This window comes from Protopterus annectens, chromosome 3.part0 (genome assembly GCF_019279795.1).
Source record: "Protopterus annectens isolate FY-2018-M chromosome 3.part0, PAN1.0, whole genome shotgun sequence".
NCBI lineage: Eukaryota > Metazoa > Chordata > Ceratodontiformes > Protopteridae > Protopterus > Protopterus annectens.
In genome coordinates, this window is record NC_056731.1 from 187,958,650 (window position 1) to 187,979,982 (window position 21,333).

A 21,333-nucleotide genomic window follows, 5' to 3' on the forward strand; every position below is an offset into this window, starting at 1 on the left:
TATGTGCCTTCAATCTGGAAACATGGCTTCCTTATTTCCTCTCCATAAGGGAGGCAAAAATAATGACCTGACCAACTTCAGGCCCATTGCCATTCTTTCCCCACTTTCAAAAATCCTTGAGAAGTGTATTCATACACATCTTATGCCATACCTAACTCACAATAACCTGCTTTTCCCCCACCCAACATGGTTTCTGCCCAGGCCACAGTACCATCACTGCCCTTCTCTCCTTCCTGGAGTGCATCAACCAAGCTCATGACTCTGGCAAACTTCTTATCTACCCTTCTCCTAGGCCTATCCAAAGCCTTTGACACAGTCTCCCACCCTATACTCGTATCCCACCTCTCCCATCTTAACCTGTCCCCTTCTGCAACATCTTGGTTCTCCAGCTAACTCTCCGAAAGGCAACAAGCTGTAAAATGGAAATCCTTAACCTCCTTTTTCCTACACACCTCACCTGTGTTCCTCAAGTCTCTGTCCTTGGCCCTTTTACTATTCAATATATTCATTAATAATGTTCACCACTCCATCCCCGAATCCTCCCTGATTCAGTATGCAGGTGACTCAACTATCGTCTGCTCTGCTGGCACCCCCTCTGACCTGCTATTAAAAAGCAATCTGCTTTCACTAGAACAGAAACTTGGATGCAGAACATTCACCTTGCCCTAAATGCAAGCAAAACAAAGTTAATAATCTTTACTCCCTCCAGAAACCTCTCCATTGACTGTACCTCCTTCTCTCTAATTAGCCAAAGTAACACCCCCAGTAAAACCGTTCCACACACTAAACTGCTTGGTATCATCATTGATGAGCACCTAAAATTCGACATCCATATTCAAACGGCCATTTAAAAAAAACACACCAAAAACTAGGAATCCTATACATACACAACCAGTACTTGACCCCCTCCACCAGAAAGACCTTAGCGTCCTCCTACCTACTCCTCTCACTAGTATACCGAGCCCCCCTGCTCACCAACCTCCAACTAGGCTTATAGTCCAAACTAGAAACATGCTACAGTAAAATCTGCAAATTCGCCACTAACTCCAAAAACTCATCTCATCACTGCAACTCAGTCCAATAACTATTTTGAGCTACCTAACTACCTGAACTTTTTCAAACCCACCACAGCCCATAAACTAGTCTTCAAACCTTCCAGCTGCCCCGTTTTCTCGCCAACTCCTTAACCCCCCTACATTCCAACCTGCCCACTCCAATCAGAAAATCAAAACCTCCTACTAATCCATAAACCTTCCTGACCCCCTGGGCAATTTCTGCTATTGTACTCCATAGCCAAACTATGGACCCCCCCCCCCGCAAAATACCCCAAACCACACCAACTTCAAATCCATCCTACACTTTCTCTTACCTATCCTCTAAGTGGATATGACCTTGCTGTTCCCCCGCTTGAGCCCCTCCAGTGACATCCATTACTGCAATCCATACTTTACTCTCCACCAACACCCTACCACACTTCTATATCACTAGCTGTACTGCAGAACTGCTAATCTGCCCCCTTACTCCACTTCAATAAATATTTGTACTTCTGAAATAGTCACTTACTGTTACTGCTCTCCTCCGTAACTAGCCTGAATATCATTCTGAGTGCATATTTACATCTTCTGTGTACTCACTGGCATTTTCTTCCCACATGCTACCTACTCTCTACTATATACACTTTTTCTGTAAATCTATTTTCTGCCTTTATTTACTCCTTATGTATAGAAACCCTAAATTCTCCAAATGTTTAAATTAGTTACAGGACTCGTAGAATGTTGTTATATTCCACTGTAACCACTGCTACTCTCTAGTCATATGCAGTCCATCAATTGTACTCTATTCTGCTCTTTGAGTAATGTGTGTATTATAATTAGTCTATGTTTATAATTGTCTGTGAACTTTGTATACTTGTGTTTTATTGCCTATGGAGCTTTTCTCCCTGGGCCTCCACTGAAAATGGGCTCTTCTTGGCCCAGTGGACTTCCCCGGTCATCAAACTGAAATAAAATAAAAAACAAAAAAATAGTTGGGTAGCTCAGGCCAGTTAAGTTTTTCATGACTTTGCAATGATGAATTGATATACAAGGTTGGCAGCAACTTTGGCTACTTCATTTATTTAGGTTAGCAAAAATAAATGAGGCATGTTGTAGGGATGCAAGAATGTCATCTGTTAGGTAGTAAATAAAGTTTGTATTGTTTTTTTTTTTTTTTTCATAGCATGCAGTATGAGTTGCCCAGATATGTTCAGTTGGTATGCCCAGAAGTTTTGTTTGGGTTACAGTTTAAATTTTTGTGTTGTTGGATGAGGTTATTTTGGAAAATTCTTTCATTTTGATATTGAGTGAAAAGCATGTTTTTCAAAATTTAAAAGCAGAGTTGTATCCTTCAGCCCACGTTGAATATCCATGAAAGAATTCTGGGTGATGTGTTGAAGTGTTAGTAGTGATGGAGCTGCTCATGTAAAGGCTGAGTTATCAGTATATTGAACTATGTTTGCAAGGTGGGTGGTGGTATGTAGTTAAATGTTAAATAAGTGGGCCTAATATTGGGTGGTTGTGGGATACTGACAGTAGCTGGTAGTAAGGAGAAGAGATTTTGTTTCCATTTGACTGCTTGCTGCTTGTCAGTGATATAATTATGGAACCATGAGAGAGAGAGAGGGCTGGATGAGGCCACAGGAAGAATGTTCACTAAGAATATGTTGATGTGATAGGGTGTCAAATGCTTTTGATAAATCTAAGAATAGTGAACGTACCAAGTTGTTGTCATGCCTGTGTTGTGTAATGACATTGGTTAATCTGAGGAGAGCAGTGACCGTACTACGGTGAGGTCTAACCCCATGCTGGGTTTTGGAGAGAAGGATGCATTTTTCTAGTATTTTAGACTGTATGATAGGATGGCAATCGGTCTATTGTTGGAAAAGTCTGCTTATTTGCCAACTTTGTGCAGTGGCATTATATAGGATTATTCCAACTGGATGGGACATAAACTGATTTTATCTGAGGGTTATCAGTAAGGATACATTGAAAGTCACAGTGTCAGCTGCTAGTTTTAGGTAATCTGTTGGTAGTTGGTCAGCAGTTAGCCATTGGTTTTAGTTTCAATAGAAGGTTTCTTATAGTAGATAGGATTTATCATGCACTGTCACAAATAAACTAAAAATATCAGCACAGGTAGATAAACTTAGAAGATATACAGATAAATATAAAGGAAAAGTATAAAATAAGCAATTTATCGATGACATTGTGATCTGTAGTGAGAGTAGGGAACAGGTGGAGGAGACCCTGGAGAGATGGAGATATGCTCTAGAGAGAAGAGGAATGAAAGTCAGCTGGACTAAGACAGAATATATGTGTGTGAATGAGAGGGGGAGGTAGAGGAATGGTGAGGATGCAAGGAGTAGAGGTGGCGAAGGTGGATGAGTTTAAATACTTGGGGTCAATATTTCAGAGTAACGGTGAGTGTGGAAGAGAGGTGAAGAAGAGAGTACAGGCAGGATGGAGTGGGTGGAGAAGAGTGTCAGGAGTGATTTGTGACAGACGAGTACCTGTAAGAGTGAAAGGGAAGGTCTACAAGAGGGTAGTGAGACCAGCTATATTATATGGGTTGGAGACTGTGGCACTGACAAAAAGGCAGGAGTTTGAGTTGGATGTGGCAGAATTAAAGATGTTAAGATTTGCACTGGGTATGACAAGGGTGGACAGGATTAGGAATAAGTATATTAGAGGGTCAGCCCAGGTTGGAAGGTTTGGAGACAAAGCCAGAGAGGCACGATTACGTTGGTTTGGACATGTGCTGAGGAAGGATGCAGAGTATATTGGGAAAAAGATGCTAAGGATGAAGCTACCAGGTAACAGGAAAAGAGGTAGGCCTAAGATAAGGTTTATGGATGTGGTGAGAGAGGACATGCAGGTGGTTGGTGTGACAGAGGAAGATGCAGAGGACAGGAAGAAATGGAAACGGGTGATCTGCTGTGGCGACCCCTAACTGGAACAGCCGAAAGAAGATGATGATCGATAACCCAAAAAAGTTCTCTAGAGAATTGGGGAAACAAGGCAAAAGGAATTGAAAGACCACCAAAAAAAAGAAGAAATGGATAAATTTTGGAGAAGTATTTATGAAGATCCTGTAGGCTGCGGTGGTGGTGCTGCGGTAGCGTTGTCGCCTCACAGTAAGACGTCCTGTTTGATTCTCAGCTAGAGCGTCTTCTGTGTGGAGACGTGCATGAATGGGCGTACCTTCGTTGAAGGTTGTGCATCAGGGCTGGCAACTCTGCACGTAAAAATCTACTGCCAATTATTAGCGGACCGGTGTTCCGCTGTGGCGACCCCTAACTGGGAAAAGCCGAAAGAAACAAAATTTATGAAGATCCTGTGGAACATAACAAAGATGCTAAATGGATAGAATAAGTAAAAGAAAGAATAAGAAGTTTAAAGGTACAGGATATGAAATGGGATGAAGTAATGGCCAGAGCGATTGAAATAAAGTTAAGAAAATCCTCCTAACTGGAAAACCCTAGGCACAGATGTAGTACCTAATGTTTGGTTAAAAGTTTTAACATCTTTGCATGAAGATTTAGCCAGGAAGAAGTTTTTATATGCACACCGCGAACAGATGCCAACCTGGCTTATGGGAAAAACAATGTTCCTACTTGAGTGAACCTGCAAGCTACCCTAAAAATTATAGACTAATAACTTACTTTCAGACAACGTACAAAAACTATACACTGGAATTGATGCCGACAGTTTATAGTAGTTTAGAATAAAACTCAATTATGGCAGTAGAACAAAAGGGCAATAAAAAGTCATATGGAGCAAAGGAGCATTTGTTAGTCGGTGTAGAACTGTAAAAAGTGGAAGACTCTTAAGTATGGCATGGATGGACTATAAAAAAGCAATTTACTGTATCCCAGTTCATGGATAAGAGTGCTTACAAATGTGTAAGATACACCCTACACAGATCAGTTACATCACAGTGATCATAACAGTGACAGACCACTTTGCAGTTAAGCCATGATGAAGGACAACTTATTATTCCACAGATAAAAATTCAAAGGGGTGATATGACTCTCGTCACCGCTGCTGTTCTGTCTTGCCCTTAACCCAAATGAATCTGTCTACTTAACAGATTAGGCCATGGCTGTAATTTGGCTCTCAGAAAGCAACACAGTGTAAAGGCTTCTCATCCTCTCTCAATTTTATTTGTTGATTTTTAAACTGTATAGCTCATCACTTGAGGAACTGAAAGCACAATTGCAAGTAGTCAAAACTTTTTCAGATAATATAAGAATGTCATACGGTCTTGATAAATGTGCAAAAGCAACCTTTTAAAGCAGGAAAGCTGCAGCACCAAGAAAACATGAGTTTGGGCCAAGAATGTGTTATAAAAGAGCTTTAGCAAGAGGTAGTGTATAAATATTTGGGAACTGCTGAAGTATCAACAACAAAACATGAATAAATGCGAATAAAACTTAGAATATTTTAGAACACCTAAAGTAGTTCTGAAATCAGCATTGACATCTAGGAACAAAATTCAAGCTTTAAACCAATTTGCTCTTCCCATCCTAACTTACACTTTTGGAGTGATTGACTGGCCCCAAAAGTTTGTGGATAGATTAGATACGAAAACAAGAAGGATGCCTCATACTCATCAAAATTAATTTAATTTATGAAAATCAGTGTATACCAAGATTATATATTCCCCGTACTGAAGGGGTTATGGGGCTCCTTGAAATTGATTAGATGTATAGATATGCAGTCATGAGACTGCACACATATTTGCTAACTTCACAAGACTCAGATGTAGTGAATGTTTTGAAACATGAGGAGAATAAATCTAAGATGACTGCTCTGCTTAGTCTAGCATAAACATGTCTGCATCGAGGGAATGGAAATCAAACCAGAAGTAGAGAAAAATCAGACCGCAACTGAATGTTCCAAAAAAAAATAAAAGCAATAATATAAGGTGAAGGATCAGATGAGAAGACAAGAAATTTGGAAAATGTGTAAATATAGTTGCAAGTGTAGAAAACTTCTGGAAGAACCTCATGTTGATCAGGATCGAATGCAGTAATGGTTAAGGAGAGGCAAATTCCAACCAAAAGATGAAAGGTTAATAGGGTCTGTATCATATGAGCGAATCGCACATATTGCGAACGCTTGTAATATCGAACATACCGGACCCAGAAGTGCTTTTTCTGAAATTGCGGTACATTAAAGAATGGGATATTTGCCCTTTCCTCACTGTAGTGCGATCTGAGTTGGCGTCTATATTTAGCAGGGGCTATGAGGGGAGCAGCCCCCACAATAGGAAGTTCGAGGTCCGGTACGTTGGATATTATGAGCGTTCACAATTTGTGCGATTCGCTTGTGATATAGACCCCAGATTAATATTGGTGGCCCAAGATAGTGGGCTACATACATGGTTTACAAAGTCCAATGAACATGTGGGAGAAACAGACAAATGTAGGTTTTGTTAAACAGAATTGGAAACAGTCGCACACCTTGTTGCTGGTTGTGACATACTAATGGCAGAAGGACTGTGTACTGAAAGCCATAATAATGTGGCAATGCTGTTGCACTGGGGATTGTGCAAACATTATGGTACTGATAGTGGTTGAAAGACACTGGAAACGTGAGCCACAAAGCGTCATAGAAAATGAAGTCTACATCACATGGGATCACCCATTACCGATAGTTCAAGAGATGGATGCCAGAAAACTAGATATAGTGGTCCATGAAAAGAAGACAAAAGTAGCATCAATTATTGAAATCGCCACACCCAGTGACTACAATGTCTTGCATACAGAGAGAAACAAAGCCATAAAATATCAGGATTTGCAGGCAGAAACGAGAGCAATGTGGAAGAAAGCTAGCAAGACAGTTCAATAGTAGTAGGAGCAATGGGTCTTGTAAAAAAGAATCTACAGTCGTATTTAGATACGTTACCAATACATGTAACTTCATACGAATTGCAGGAGTCATTACTGGGCGCACTGCGGGTGCTGCAAAGAGCACTTCTGGCTGACATCAAAGATTGAAGCAATACTAATTTCATGAACTTTAATCATACTTTGACTTGGGAATGAGGTCCATTCCTGTCATGGTATTGGAAACCCAAAAATTTTGGAGAAATTAAAAAAAGGTAGAGTTGGAGAATGGGAGGAAAGAAAATAAATGTTACTGACTAGCAGAGGATGGGGTGGGGGGGTGAATTGCTATTATTAATCGGAGACTGTACTGTCTGTATAAAGTAGGATTTGGATCGAGATGGTATTGAGTCAGTGGTGTTGAAAGTAGAAGAGGGTGTGGTGGTTCAGCCAGGATATTTGTTTAGTGACTACTAAAAAAAAAAGGTCATGGATTTTTTTTGGTGTTTATATTGGAGTTTAGTATAATAGGTTTATTCAGTTTTAATACAGTCTTTAGCAAGATTTCTGAGATGCCTAAATGTATGAAATGTATTTTGTGAGTTTTTCAAGGCTTTGTCTCTCTGAAGCATGACGTTTACAGCTTTTTTAATTGGCAATTGCTCAGAGTTTGATTTGACTCTATTCATATGGGGCTAAACTATTAAGAATATTTGTAAATTTCATGAATGATTCTTTTATTTTCTATCTTATTGCAAACATGACAGTTAACATAAGCATGCTACAGGGTCAGTGCAACACCCGCTTTTCACTATGTTTATGGATATAGTGGTCAGAGTGGAAGGGCTAAATACAGAACACAGACAAGTCTGCACTTGTGCTAGCAGGCTATTCCCTTGAACTTGCTACTTGTTAAGTATGATGCTTTCTTCTGTCTTCAAGACTGAGTTGTATGGGATGGTATCTGAATGCCTCAGAGGCCAAATTATTTTTTATTGACTCCTAAAACAACTAATGTTGATTTTCCTACTATAAGTGTTGCCACCTCTAATCATGACACACCTTAGTTTATTACTAATTCCTGAAATTTAGTTGTTGAAGTTGCATCTACAAAGATCTTAAGATTTGTTCTAGATGATCAACTAAAGTTTTGACTATTTAATGCCATTAATTTTAGAGCTGGTAGAGCTCTGCAAGGCCAAAGCATTCCCAACCAGCTCTTTTTACTGTCTCATTTCTTTTCCTGTGATTGTCTATTTTTCAACAAGAACTTCAGTGCTTAAAATGGAATCTTAGAATTTTTCTGGTCACCATGTAACACCTAGCAGTGTTTGCCACTCGTGAATCAGGCTAGCATCTCACAGGAAGTCAGCTTCCCTTTCCTCAAAAACTGTTAAATTCTCTTAACATGCCCGCTCTGACATACATCAGTTCATTGAGAGAGTCCTCCTGTGAGCCTAAGGAATTGATTAAGCAGCTGCTTATTATACAAAAATTCAAAAACAAATTTGTTTAATCCAGATGTTCTATATTTATAGGTAAGCTAAGGAGCAGGTTGGTACACAGCTAAGTTGCACTGCTGAAAGGATACCCTTCAAGGTAAGGTTGAAGGAACACCTCCATAGAAAACTGGACCCTGCAGCTGTGGCATCGTGTAATATTGTTCAGTACCCCCCCCCCCCTTATTGTGACAGCTAATACCTCCTTTCGCTCTATTATAACAATTTGCTACAACAGTGCAAGTAAAATGTGCTTTAAACGTAGACCACAAATGAGGCTAAGCTGTAGGACTGTAATGCACAGCTTTATATAATCTATTTGCTACAGTTGCTTGCATACAGACCTACAACATTCATTTAAACAGCTGCAATATCGTGTTTAAATGAGTCCTGTAATGACTGAATGAAATGCTGGATTTTTCAGCAGCAGTGCAGATTTCTAACTGCACTATGCTCCTGGTTTGCCACATGGACCAGTGAATACAGACAGACTAGAAAAATGGCCCGGTAGCACAGAGAGCTAGAAGATGACAATGCTATTAAGTCCATTTTTTCTAGCTGCACTTGCTGTTTTTAAACTGACCAATAACACAGTGTAGCTAGAACATGTTATGTCTAACTCTATTGACACTGCCCTCCTCTTTCATTGTCTCCATACCTCTCAAACTGGAAATGTCAAAAATCTGGACAAAGGCCAATGAAAATTAGGCACAACTGGCCAAAAATCGGAACCCTGATTAACATAAAATTTGCATACACAATATTGTAACCCCACCCCATCCCATGGAATTGTGGGATACCAACATGAAGAATGAAGTAATTAAATAATAATAATGGCAGACATTTTATTTTCAGATTTAATATCCCTCCGAAAATACAGAATAATGCAAAACCTGTTAAGCTAGCAACTGAGTTTAGAGGTGCAATATTTAAAATCTGTCCTATTTTTGGGTCTTTATCCCACCATTATTTTTGGCTCTGTCCAAATTTCTTTCTCATAGAGATTGAAAGGTATGATTGCTGTACATTGATGGTGGTGGGATTACGCACAATTATCAAGGTGCATGTTTTTTTCTATGAACATATTAGTGGTTTCTGAAATCTGTCATGTTTATTTAATGACGGTTGTTATATTTTGAATGACATCCTAATAAGTTTTCCAAGCTACAGTTTGAAAATTGTTGTGATGTTTCATTACCTCGTGCATCTAGCCTGCAGGTAATGTTACTAATTCAGTAAGTTTATGTACACGCCTTGCAACCTTAAGTGTAGAGTCTACAGCATAGACAGGACTTACCTTCATTTTAATATACACCTATTGTTTAATAACCAGAAATTTGAGAACAGTATTATTGCGTTTAAGTGCATTAAAACGTGGAATACTCCAGCAAGTATCGCTTTTCAGTAAACTGTCAAGTTTGCTTTTTTTTTCTCTGTCTCTAACAGAAGGAAGCGAATGTGCCTATAAAATGATGCATAATAATGAAAGAGAAATGCTGGGGTATAAAGTCAGTAGTGTTTTAACATTCAGATCACTGATGATATCAGAACAATCAGCCCAGTTTAAGATTCCCCCCAAAAAAAGCTGCAAAGCCATCTCTCTCAACCTGTTCCTTGATTGTATGATTCTTTAAGTGTGTGCACCTTTATGTAACACCCAACTACTCCCGTGAGAAAACTGCGGAGCTATTGTAAAGGCTCAAAGAAGTGGAGCTACGGTGACCACCTCTTTGGATGCCAAAATGAGATATTTTACAGAAACGACAAACTCTACCAGCAGACCGTGCAAAGGACTGGACTTCTCTTAACAGATAAAAATTACAAAGTAAAAGCTCACTTTCAAAGAATTTGAATTGTTTCTGTTTCATGTCATAGCAATGTATTTTTTTTCCCCCCAGATACAAAACCTATGTTTTATGCAGCTGTTAGAGGAATTGTGGGAAATAGCGTTTTTTTTCTAAAACCTCAGGACATTTGTCATTCCCCTTCATGCAGTTGCCCAGATAAGTTCTAACATGCATAAAGAGAAACAGGTGGTAATACCCTACCTGGAGCACTTTGTCACTGCAAGCACTCTCCACTCCAGAGGTAGGGGCATTCTGTGTCTTGACAGCCAAGACCCAACCAGTCCAGAGAAGAAGAGGATCAAGATTAACTGTTCAGGCCCCTGTTCCAGTGCCAAATACACTGTTTCAACTAAATTCAAAAGTCTCTACCCCTGCATTATAGCATTTAACTACAGTTTGGCCCTAGCCCTTTAAGCTCGATTTCCAGCTGTTAGTTGCTTCTTTTACAGTTACCCGCGGTGGTGGTGTTGCGGTAGCGCTGTTGCCTTGCAGTAAGACGCTGTCCGGTTCGATTCTCCGCTAGAGCATCTTCTGTGTGGAGACATGCGTGAATGGGCGTACCTTCGTTGAAGGTTGTGTGTCAGGGCTGGTAACTCGGCACGTAAAACTCAACTACCAATCATTAGCAGACCGGAGTTCTGCTGTGGTGACCCCTAACCGGGAAAAGCCGAAAAGCACAAGTTACTTCCTTTACAGTTAAAATTAGTGCATTAATTTGACATTATTAACCATAAATAATAATCCTGAGCAGTTTAATCCCTTTAAGTAAATACAGTCAGCAAGCAGACAACAATGTACAGTACGGGGTGTTAAACCCTTCTTTTGTAACACATTAACTATTTGGATGTATCGTTCGTACTGTATACATGACTTGCGCTCTGAGACAAAGTTGATGGTGTCCAGACTCCAGAGTTGTAGTAGTACAGTCCTTGAACATTTTTAATGTCTTTTTCGCACACAGTCATCGGAGGAGATGTTTGCTCCATTTGTCATGGAAATCCGTTTAATGGTTGGTTATTTGTCCCTGTATGACCGACACAGGAAACTTCACATCCAACTCAGGAAACTTCACATCCAACTCGGGGAAAACCCCGGAAAACACACACACTGATGAAACAAGAGAGAAAAAAAATCTACTTAAACAACATAACTTTCACTGTTGCATTTCCTGAGGAAACTTTTTTTTTTCAGGGATTGAGTTTGAGTAACAAGTGTCAACAGCCAATACATTTTTTGTGGCACTGACATGAATTTTCTGCTCTTCCAGTGACACCAAATTGTCCCCAAGTTTTCCAAAAGCAGTCATCAAGTACTTAAGATCATTTTGGGTAATTTTATGTTTGGTGTCTCTGCTGCTTTAACTGCACAGCGTGTTTACAGGGCTTACTAGCTCATCATGTAGTATGACACACTGTCCCTCAGCCCTCTTATGAAGTTTCTGATATAAAAAAAACGGGAATTGAAGGGGCCACTCGGAAATTCGTGCACCCCATTATTTTGCCCTTAAAACAGGTAAATGCCAAGGAATTTGGTAAGGTTGAGGTGTATGATTTGTCTCTACAATTGAGCTAGTGAAAGAGCACAAATTGGAGCTGCCAGAGAAAGAATCCTAGCAATAGGCTGCACATCTAAACTAGTGCTGAAATGATAATGCTCTGCCAAAACGCAGAGCGGTTCAAAGGTATGGCAGTAGTGATACAACTGCCACTTTTGATATTTCCATTTAATTTAGTATGTAAATGTTTGCAAGATGCAATTTTTTCAGTGTAAATTAAGTGGTGCATATACCTTTTCTGATATTCTTTTTCTCTCTTAATTGTAATTATGATTTTTATGATTCTGTTATATGTACTACTGTTTATATCGATTTTTTTATAAATGGAAAATTTCTCCCTGGAATTCCACAGAAAATGTGACCCAAAAGCTGACATTTTTGGTTAACAAATGTAAACAAATAAATGAGTAAGTAAATGTCTTGCTGTGTGACACCTGATCACACACCTTATTCATTAATATTTTTCTCACAAGATCTGTAGGTACATAGCCTCTAATACTCCAGGGATCACCACTGTGTGTCTGTAGCAGATGGGCTTCCTATTACAGAATAGGCCACGTACATTTTTAGAACTCCTGTGGTACTCTCTTCACTGGACACTTTTTTTCAATCCCCAGCAAAGCTGTTCAGTGCCGAATCTTTATCTTATTATCTGACATCACAGATTTATTGAGCAGCCACAACACAGTTACCCAAATACACAAGGTTAATGAAAAGGTATTTCCATGTTTGCCAAGGTTTCCTCCTGCAACATTAAGGGATATTCCTGCAATGAAAACCTTTAGGAAAAAGTTGCAAAAATACTTAACTAAGCAGTCTACTTGTAAGTGTGTCAGTGATATTAAGATCTTTTCATATCTCTTTGGCAGCTGTAGTTTAACCCCAAATATTTTTGTTATATCAGTACATATGATGAATTAAGCAGCTTTTTATGTTGAGACGTGCGTGAATGGGCGTACCTTCGTTGAAGGTTGTGCATCAGAGCTGGCAACTCGGCACTTAAAAATCTACTGCCTATCATTGGCAGACCAGAGTTCATCTGTGGCGACCCTAACCAGGAAAAGCCGAAAGAATCAACAAGTGATAAGAAATGATGTGCTGTGCCACTGTTGTCTTATTTTTTTACTAATTTAACTTTGACATGTTCATATGACAATCTGCTTACTTTGAAATCTTGTCAAATTTAAAATCTTTGTTGCCTTAGGCCTTTGTCTTGGCTGAATTATTGTCCAGTGCTTGTCCTACCTTTGGAGCAGACTTCCCCTGCAAGCTGAACAAAGTGACATTCTAATTGCCATCAAGTTAAAGCCGGTTAAATCTGGATGATTGGTTGGGTGCTTAGGTACTCATAAATTTACTTTTGTCCTGCTTTGTTCACCTTGAGACTGGAGGGATTTCTGCATGAAGTCTGGTACTGGTAAGGTGTAAATGGTCTTATGACTCTATTGCCTTGCATTTTCTATGAACCTATGAAGGTGGCCTCTAGACTGACCATTTATTTTACCTAGAGAACAAATAATCACCATGGAGAAAGTGAAAACCTCATAGAATTTTGGATTTTTTTTTCTGAATTGTTACTTTAATTAAATTGTCTGTAGGCAAGTTTCTTAGCTGGTGTGCCACAGATTTTAGTAGTGTGTGAAACATTTGCCATCTTCCAGTAGGTATTGTAAATGTTTTTTAAACTCAGTGCCTCACGTTTGTAGCCGGTTACATTTCAGGTGTTCTCTATTTATTTTCAGGTTGTTTTACTAATACCTGCTGTAGTCATCCTCTCAATACCCCATCGGAACTGGAAGAAAAGGGTGCCATAGGTGTAAGGAGAGCAGCACAAAGAAGATTAAAAGCAGAATTTGGTATTCCCATGGAACAGGTAATTAATTTAATATTTGGAAAATTATTCTGTACCAGTAAGGTGGAGTGTATTTGTAGATGTTCTTCGTGTTTCACTTTTGCAGTCATTACATTTGGTAATCTGCTGGCAGGTTGCCCTCAGTCGGCCTGAATATCAAAGTCTTGGGTCCTGCATCGGTTGCTGTCTCCTCTTCCATGACGTCAGGTCATCAGGGGTATAAAATATGCAGCAGACGCCATTTTATTCAGTCTTTCTTGCCGCACAGTGCCCAAAGCAGAAGCAGTTCGCAAGTGCCAGTCGGCTAACTCCTGAAATTTTAGCATTAGAGTTTCAGAAGAACCTAAGTTTCAAAGCAAAAGTACCCCTTGGGGAAACTTTTCTTGCTCCTACCGATGTCGGTAAATGCTTAATTTAACACTGTTAAGTGTCTGTCTATATATCTTTGCTTCAAAATATTTTTTTTGAGATTAATTTACCATGACCTGCCTGATACCAACCAATCAGACGGAGTTCACCTAAAAAAAAAAAAAAGAGACCGTTGAGGTCAAAACTGAGAACAAACTCCTAGCCTAAGCAGTACGGTTCGCTGGTACTCAGTGAGGTGCTTCGCAGCCCCTGATACCCACTACACTTTTGAGTTGCAGGCCTTCCGCCGAGACCCATGAGTCCGTATGTATGCCGTGATCTGAGTATTGAAACCCCGGATGTCTCTCCCTCAGATGGGTCTGGAGCCACTGAGCAGATGATCAAAATGGCTGAGGACTTAATTACCTTGAGCAGGGGTTCCCAACCCCCCCTCCCCCTGCTAAGAGGCCTAGGCAAGACACTAATTATGAATCTTCAGATCAGGTTTCTATTTCTTCTGATTCCTCTTCTGATCAGGAATTTTCTATACCACCCTATGAGGATTCAGATGCTGAAGAATCCGTACCATCTGCAACTCCTCTCCAAAATACTTTAAGGGAATTCTCACAAGATCTGTAGGTACATAGTCCGGATTTCTCTGAATCAAAAAAGAGGCTTAGGGATTTCCTTCTTCAGAGTAGGCCTTTGGCTGTACCTCCTGTATTAGACATTATTGATGTGTTTTCAGAATCCAGCATGGCTCCTGATTCCCTACCTCCGGCTCCTAGTAAGCCAGTCAGATATTACAGGGTTCCTGACTCCCACAAAGTTTTTATTCAAAAATCCTGCTGCTGATCGATCCTGAAACAATCTCACAGGGTCCAGCCAAGAATCCTACCCCCTCTGATAGAGATTCCAGGCTGCTGGATAGATGGAGAAAGAAGGTTTATACGTCTGCAACCTTGGCGATTAGGGCCTTAAACTGCCAGTTTCATATGCTTAAATATCAGCAGCATGTTATGGGCTTATTGAAACAGAAAATTATGTTGATTTCTGATTGTGTGGAAAATAAAGAATTACAGGAATTATTGCATGCAGCAGAACAGGTTGGAAAGCATACTTTGCAATGTGGTTTTGGTTCCTTGGAGGCCTCTTGCAGGGCTGCAGTCACTGGATCTGTGGATTAGAAGGCATGCCTGGCTCAAGGAGCAGAATCTGCCTGATCATGTTAAAGCTAAATTGTTGGATGCACCTTTACAGCATGATACTCTGTTTGGTAATAGGGCAGAAGTGGTTTTAAAGAAAATGGAAGACAAAAGCTAAATCTATGCAAACTGTAAAAGATTTCTTACAAGTGCAGCCACTCAGATTCAGTAGACACTGGCCTACTAAAAATTGGTCCTTTCCTGTGTCCAGCAGAGCCTTACAAGGCAAATCCAGATGCTCAAAAGGCTCTAGAATACCAATCACAGGGTTCTTACAGGTCAAAGCAATGGGGTGCCTCTACCTCCAAATCTGGAGGAAAAAAAAGCACAACCCTACAGTAAGCAGTCCCAATGACTTCCCTCTACCAACACCAAGCACTTATCTTTTTGCAGTCCCCTTGGGGGGAAAATTAGCACTTCATGCTCAAAATTGGTAGTTAATAACCCAGGACAAGTGGGTAATAAACATAGTATCCCAGGGGGTACAGATTTCATTTCCATACTTTGCCAATTCCAAACGGTTGGCCAGATCTGCCACAAAATCAATGGGCAGAGGCTCGGAAACAAGTTACGTCCCTCATGGATATGGGGGCTATTCAACCAGAACAGGAAAAAGGACAAGGTTTTTATTCGACTGTTCCTGGTACCCAGAAAAGGCCATGCCTGGTGTCCAGTACTGAACTTATCGAATTTGAACACATTCTTGGACATCCCAAAATTGTAACAGCTACTACCCATGTTGGGCAAGAACGCTTGGTTAGTGACTCTAGACTTAAGAGGCATACCTGCATATCCCAATAAGGGAATCGTGCAGAAGATACCACCGCTTCAAGGCAGGTTTTATGCATTACCAATTCTCTGCACTGCCCTTTGGCTTATCTACTGCGCCCAGGGTCTTTACAAAGTGCCTGGCTCCAGTAATTGCATTTTGCAGACAAAGAACCATGTAAATCTATCCTTACTTGGACGATTACACTCCTGGGTGCAAGCTTGAATGCAACTGCCCAGATGGCTTACCTTACGCCAGACAAACAAAGGCAACTGACTATATACTTCAAATAGATGGCAACAAAAACCCAATTATCTGCAAGACAAATTCTGCAGGCTTTGGGGTTCATGGCATCCTGCATTCTACTAATTCCATATGCAAGACTGCATATGAGGAAACTACAATGGTATCTAAAAAGTTTATGGAGTCAGCATTGTCACAGTCTGGAAACAATGATTCCTCTCATTCCCTGCCTACAACAGGAGTTTCTTTGGTGGGCAGAGACATGTCACCAGAACAAGGGACGGTCTTTTACTCTACCCTCTGCCACCCAAACCCTAACTACAGATGCATCAGGCTATGCTTGGGGGGCCCACCTGGCAGGGAGATGCATTCAGGATATATGGAGCCCAAAACAAATGCATCTACATATCAACCAAAAAGAGATGCTAGCTGTTCAGAATGCCCTGATAGCCTTCAAGGACTTACTTCATCCAGGACAACTACTGATAAAGATGGACAACACCACGGTTATGTGGTACATAAAATAAAGCAGGGGGTACACGTTCCTACCCCCTTTGCAGACTAGCCATGGCATTGTGGGACACAGCTTTGACTTACCAAGTACATCTTCAAGCTCAATTCCTGCCAGGAAAACAAAATACTCTGGCAGACGACCTAAGCAGAAATGTTATGGACCCTCACAATTGGAAACTGGATCCACAAGTCTTCAGCATGATAACAGAGAAATGGGGGAGGCCAGACATAGATCTATTTGCCTCTCCCCAAAGTTATCAACTGGACAAATTCTGCACAAGGACTTATCACAGACAAGCATGGAAAGTGGATGCCCTATCCTTCAGTTGGAAAAAACTGTCAGTCTACGCCTTTCCTCCTCTGCTTTTTCTCCCCAAGGTCTTACTAAAGGTCAGACAGGAAAAAACAAAAATGATCCTAATTACCCTGGACTGGCCTCGCCAGCATTGGTACCCAATTCTAAGGAATATCTCGCAACTCCCTCCTTGGTACTTGCCTCAAATACCTCATCTACCGTCTCAGCAGGGCAATCAAATTCTGCACACTCAGTTCCAAACTCTTAACCTGGCAGCATGGCTGATCATGTAATAATTCAAACAACACCTCTCGGTAAATCTGTGATGGATGTCATTTTGGAAGCCAGAAGGCCTAGTACTAGAAAAACTTATGCTGATAAATGGAAGAGATTCTGTGCTTGGAACCAAGCACAAGGAACGGACACAACAAAGCCAAATATTCCTCAGATTTTACAATACTCGACTGAGATGTTTGACAAGGGCCTATCTTTTTCTTCAATAAAAATCCATGCCTCTGCCATTTCGGCTCATTACAACACAGAGCCACCAATCTTTTCTCATCCTTTACTAAAGCAGCATGAAAGAAAATGGCGTCAGCTGCATGTTTTATACCCCTGACTACCTGATGTCATGGAAGAGAAGACTGCAACTGACACAGGACCCAAGACTTTGGAATTCAGGTCGATTGAGGGCAACCTGCCAGCATTTGGAATTCAGGCCGACTGAGAACAACCTGCCAGCAGATTACCTAAATGTAATGACTGCAACAGTGAACACACTCTAACATCTACATTTATGGTAAGTGTACACAACTGTACTTTATTTGCTCTCAGTACCTTAGTTCCTTTGCCAGTTTTCTCCAGTAGATTCCAACCCCCTATTGTCTGTATTCCTAATTGCAGTCATCCATATCGGCAGAACCCCCTTTGTCTGTTCCCGTGTTGGCTTAGTTCTTAGAATACTTTCTGCTACTTTGACTGTAATAGTCTGTATGATTATTGTTATTCTCCTTAAAGGTCTGCATCCAAAATCCCAGTCTCTACTTGTTTCTTTAGCTTCTGCCTGTTTCATCATCATCACTTTCCACTTTGAATTATAGGTTTCTCCTTGTGCTATATATAGGAGCCGTTACTGTGTAGCTCTGAAATATCCCTTCAAATTGGGTAATCCCTATCAGCCCTGTTCTTTTGGAAGATCAGATTGTCCCACTTGACTCTTAAGATCTTACCTTCCCAGATAGAATCCTTCAGATCTTTATTAATTGCTGTCAAGAACTTCTCTGATTTTATAAAAATATGCCTGACCTGTGTATAAGATTAACGGGACTAAAACCATTTTAACTGCTTGTATTTATTATCCATATAACAGAGCTTCCAATTTGTCAGTTTTTGTATTGTCTTTTGATTAGTCTCTTCCCACATATCCTTAGCTGCAACACCAGAATCATTTTAATCCATGCTCCTAAATACTTCATTTTATCATGTCCCCATAAATATGGGTGTGTGTGGGTACATAATTTGCTGCTATTGCCTTCAGTTTATCTTCATTAATTTTTGTATCCCAAAATGATTGAAACTCTCGACATTTTCCACAACACTGTAATGTCCTTTTCTGTTTTTATCAGGTGTAAAATAGTATCTGCAAAGAGAGTTTTTCTTGACTACCATCCCAATTATATCCTTGAATTTCTGAGTCCCATATTTTCTTTGTTACTTGCATTATATTTAGGACCATAGGCAAAGAGGAAACCTCTGCCTCACTCCTCTACTCAAGCAGAAATTATCATAGATTGATTTTTAACAGAGTTCTGTATATGAGCTTTAACTGCATAACTTTAAAGTTCCCTTCAAATGAGGTAACCCTAAATCGCCTTGTTTTATGGGGAGAATCGGCTTATCGCAGTTAACTCTTCCCTTCTAGATAAATTTCTTCAACTTGTCAACTACCGTTTTCCTCTAGCTGATAAAAACACACCTGACCTGTATACAAGACTAAGTGGACTGTAAACACTTTCATTGCTTGTATCATCTTGTCCATATCCAGACTCAACTCCAGTTTCATATTCTTTGTATTGTCTTTTGTTTAGTGTAGTTTCCTCCCAGTTATTCATAGCTGCCATAAACAGAATCATTTTTAATCCATACGTGTAAATACTTCATTTTAATCTTACCATCCAGTTGGCCAGGTGTGCATCTGCAGTTAACTCTCCTCTGCCTCTCTAGCAATTATTAATTTATGCATATTTGCATTAATATTAAAAATTCCATAACCATAAAGTTTTAAAATTTTTTTTATCTATAAGCATGATGGCAAAACACAATTGTATTAATAATATTTGACCTCTGTGAGCATTTGTTAGTTTGTGTTGTAATAATATAATTTTTTTAAAGGCTCAGGCCATCCCACTAGAGTTTAAAGTACATATACTCAAAATAGTTGCACTGGAGTGAATGAGTTAATCTTATGTCCCATAAGTATGGGTATTGCTGATTCAGTTCCTGTGTAGATGCACAGTTTTACTACTATAGTCTTTGTTTTATATCCCGAAAAGTCTTGAAACTGTCAAAATGTTCCACAACACCAAAAATTTCCTTTTCTGGAATTATCTAGTACACCATAAAGATTTTATTATCTAAACTACATACCATATTGTAAAGTAGTTCTGTTTAGTATGAATTTAATTTCAGCTATTTATTTTAATTCTGACACCTTTTCTTCCTTAATTTCACTGCTGATTCTGTATTTTTTATGGTCTTTGACGAATCATGAGTGGACAAGGTGATCCGCTGTGGTGACCCCTAACCGGGAAAAGCCGAAAGAAGAAGAAGACGACGAATGATGATGCAGCTTTATAAGTAATGATACAGCAATGCTGTGCTAGTTCGCACTATTTTTCATGGCTTTTAAGCCACTTCAGATCACTCAGGCTGTTAGTAAATCAGTAATGGAATTTGAGCACAGTCCACTGGACTGAAACCATAGAGGCTTGTTAAAGTTGGGAGCCACTGCTGAGCATTGCTGAGCATCGCCAGCCCCAGTGGATAGAACTGGGTAGCGCACATGGTATGTGGCAAATGCTTTTCATACTTGTACAAATGAATGGCTGATGGGAGAGGTCTTGACTTTTTACTTGTTGGTAAAGCTAGCAAGAGCAAAGACTTTGGACTCCGTATGTCATGGAGCGTAAAAGTCTTGTGCTACAGCAAGTACTCCTGTAAATACTTTACAGTCATAGCCAGCCTTGGGCATATGCCAACTAGGTGGCCGCCTAAGATGTTGCTCTAGCAGGGGCACTTTTCCAGTAATCTGGATGGTGTAGGTATACCAGGACGGGGGCACTGAGTGGTGTTGGGTGGGGGCACTGTGGAGACCTTTTGCCTAAGGCATCAGTTGACCAAAGGCCGGCCCTGTTTGCAGTGTGGAAAGTATTTAATTCAGTAGTTCTGTCCTACTTCGTACTAGCAGAGTATATTGTGTTGTACTTCACTTTTTTTTTTTTTTTTAAACTTGTATTTTGTTTTTGTACATTTTTATTTCTTTTGCTATGTTTAAGTTTTTATATTCTTTTTTTTTTTTTTATCTTGCATTTATTTGCTAACAATGCTTGTTGTCATTGCAGGTGACTCCAAATGAACTGACATACCTGACTCGTATTCACTACAAGGCACAATCAGATGGCATGTGGGGCGAGCATGAAATTGATTACATTTTGTTTGTACAAAAGAATGTTACTTTAGACCCTGAGCCTAATGAAATCCAAAGCCATTGTTATGTCACAAAGGAAGAACTGAAAGAACTTCTTAAGAAAGCTGACAAAAAAGAAATTAAGATTACTCCATGGTTCCGATTAATTGCAGAGACCTTCCTCTTCAAATGGTGGGATAATCTGCACAGCTTGAAGGAGTTCATGGATCATGAAACAATACACAGAATGTAACCTTCATATTGTGTGCATGTTGTTACAGAGATGCAAAATGTAATTCTTGGGAGATTTTGGATACGAGTATCTAGTTTTCAGGTTATTTTATTTTTTTAATAGAAAACAAAGTGCTATACTCCTGAAGGAGTACTAGTAGAAAGCATAAATGTTTACTTTGTCAGTTTCTGAAATAAAATTCTGTAAAGTGGGTGGTGATGATGATGAATGATTTGCACTGTAGTTAGCTGTTCAGCAACATTTATTAACAGATAAATGATAAAGTAAAAAAATTGCTTGACTGTTCTGCAGAAAGTCTTAATTAACCTAGTCACAGAATAAACAGGCTGGAGTAACTCTAAAACTGGCAACTCATTATCCTCTGTGTATTCAAGATTTGGTTACATGCCTTGTAGCTAGCA

At 39.8% G+C, this 21,333-nt stretch overlaps 1 protein-coding gene across 1 annotated transcript in view; it reads left to right on the plus strand.

The window, feature by feature from the left end:
• The window catches only part of IDI1 (isopentenyl-diphosphate delta isomerase 1), a 180,184-nt gene extending 159,061 nt beyond the window's left edge, over positions 1 to 21,123 (plus strand). The window contains exons 4-5 of the mRNA XM_044064685.1: positions 13,512 to 13,642; positions 20,615 to 21,123. Of these exons, the coding sequence (XP_043920620.1) occupies positions 13,512 to 13,642; positions 20,615 to 20,932 (449 nt within the window). The 3' untranslated portion in view covers positions 20,933 to 21,123. The remainder of the gene's footprint in view (positions 1 to 13,511; positions 13,643 to 20,614) is intronic.
• Positions 21,124 to 21,333: the final 210 nt, after the last annotated feature.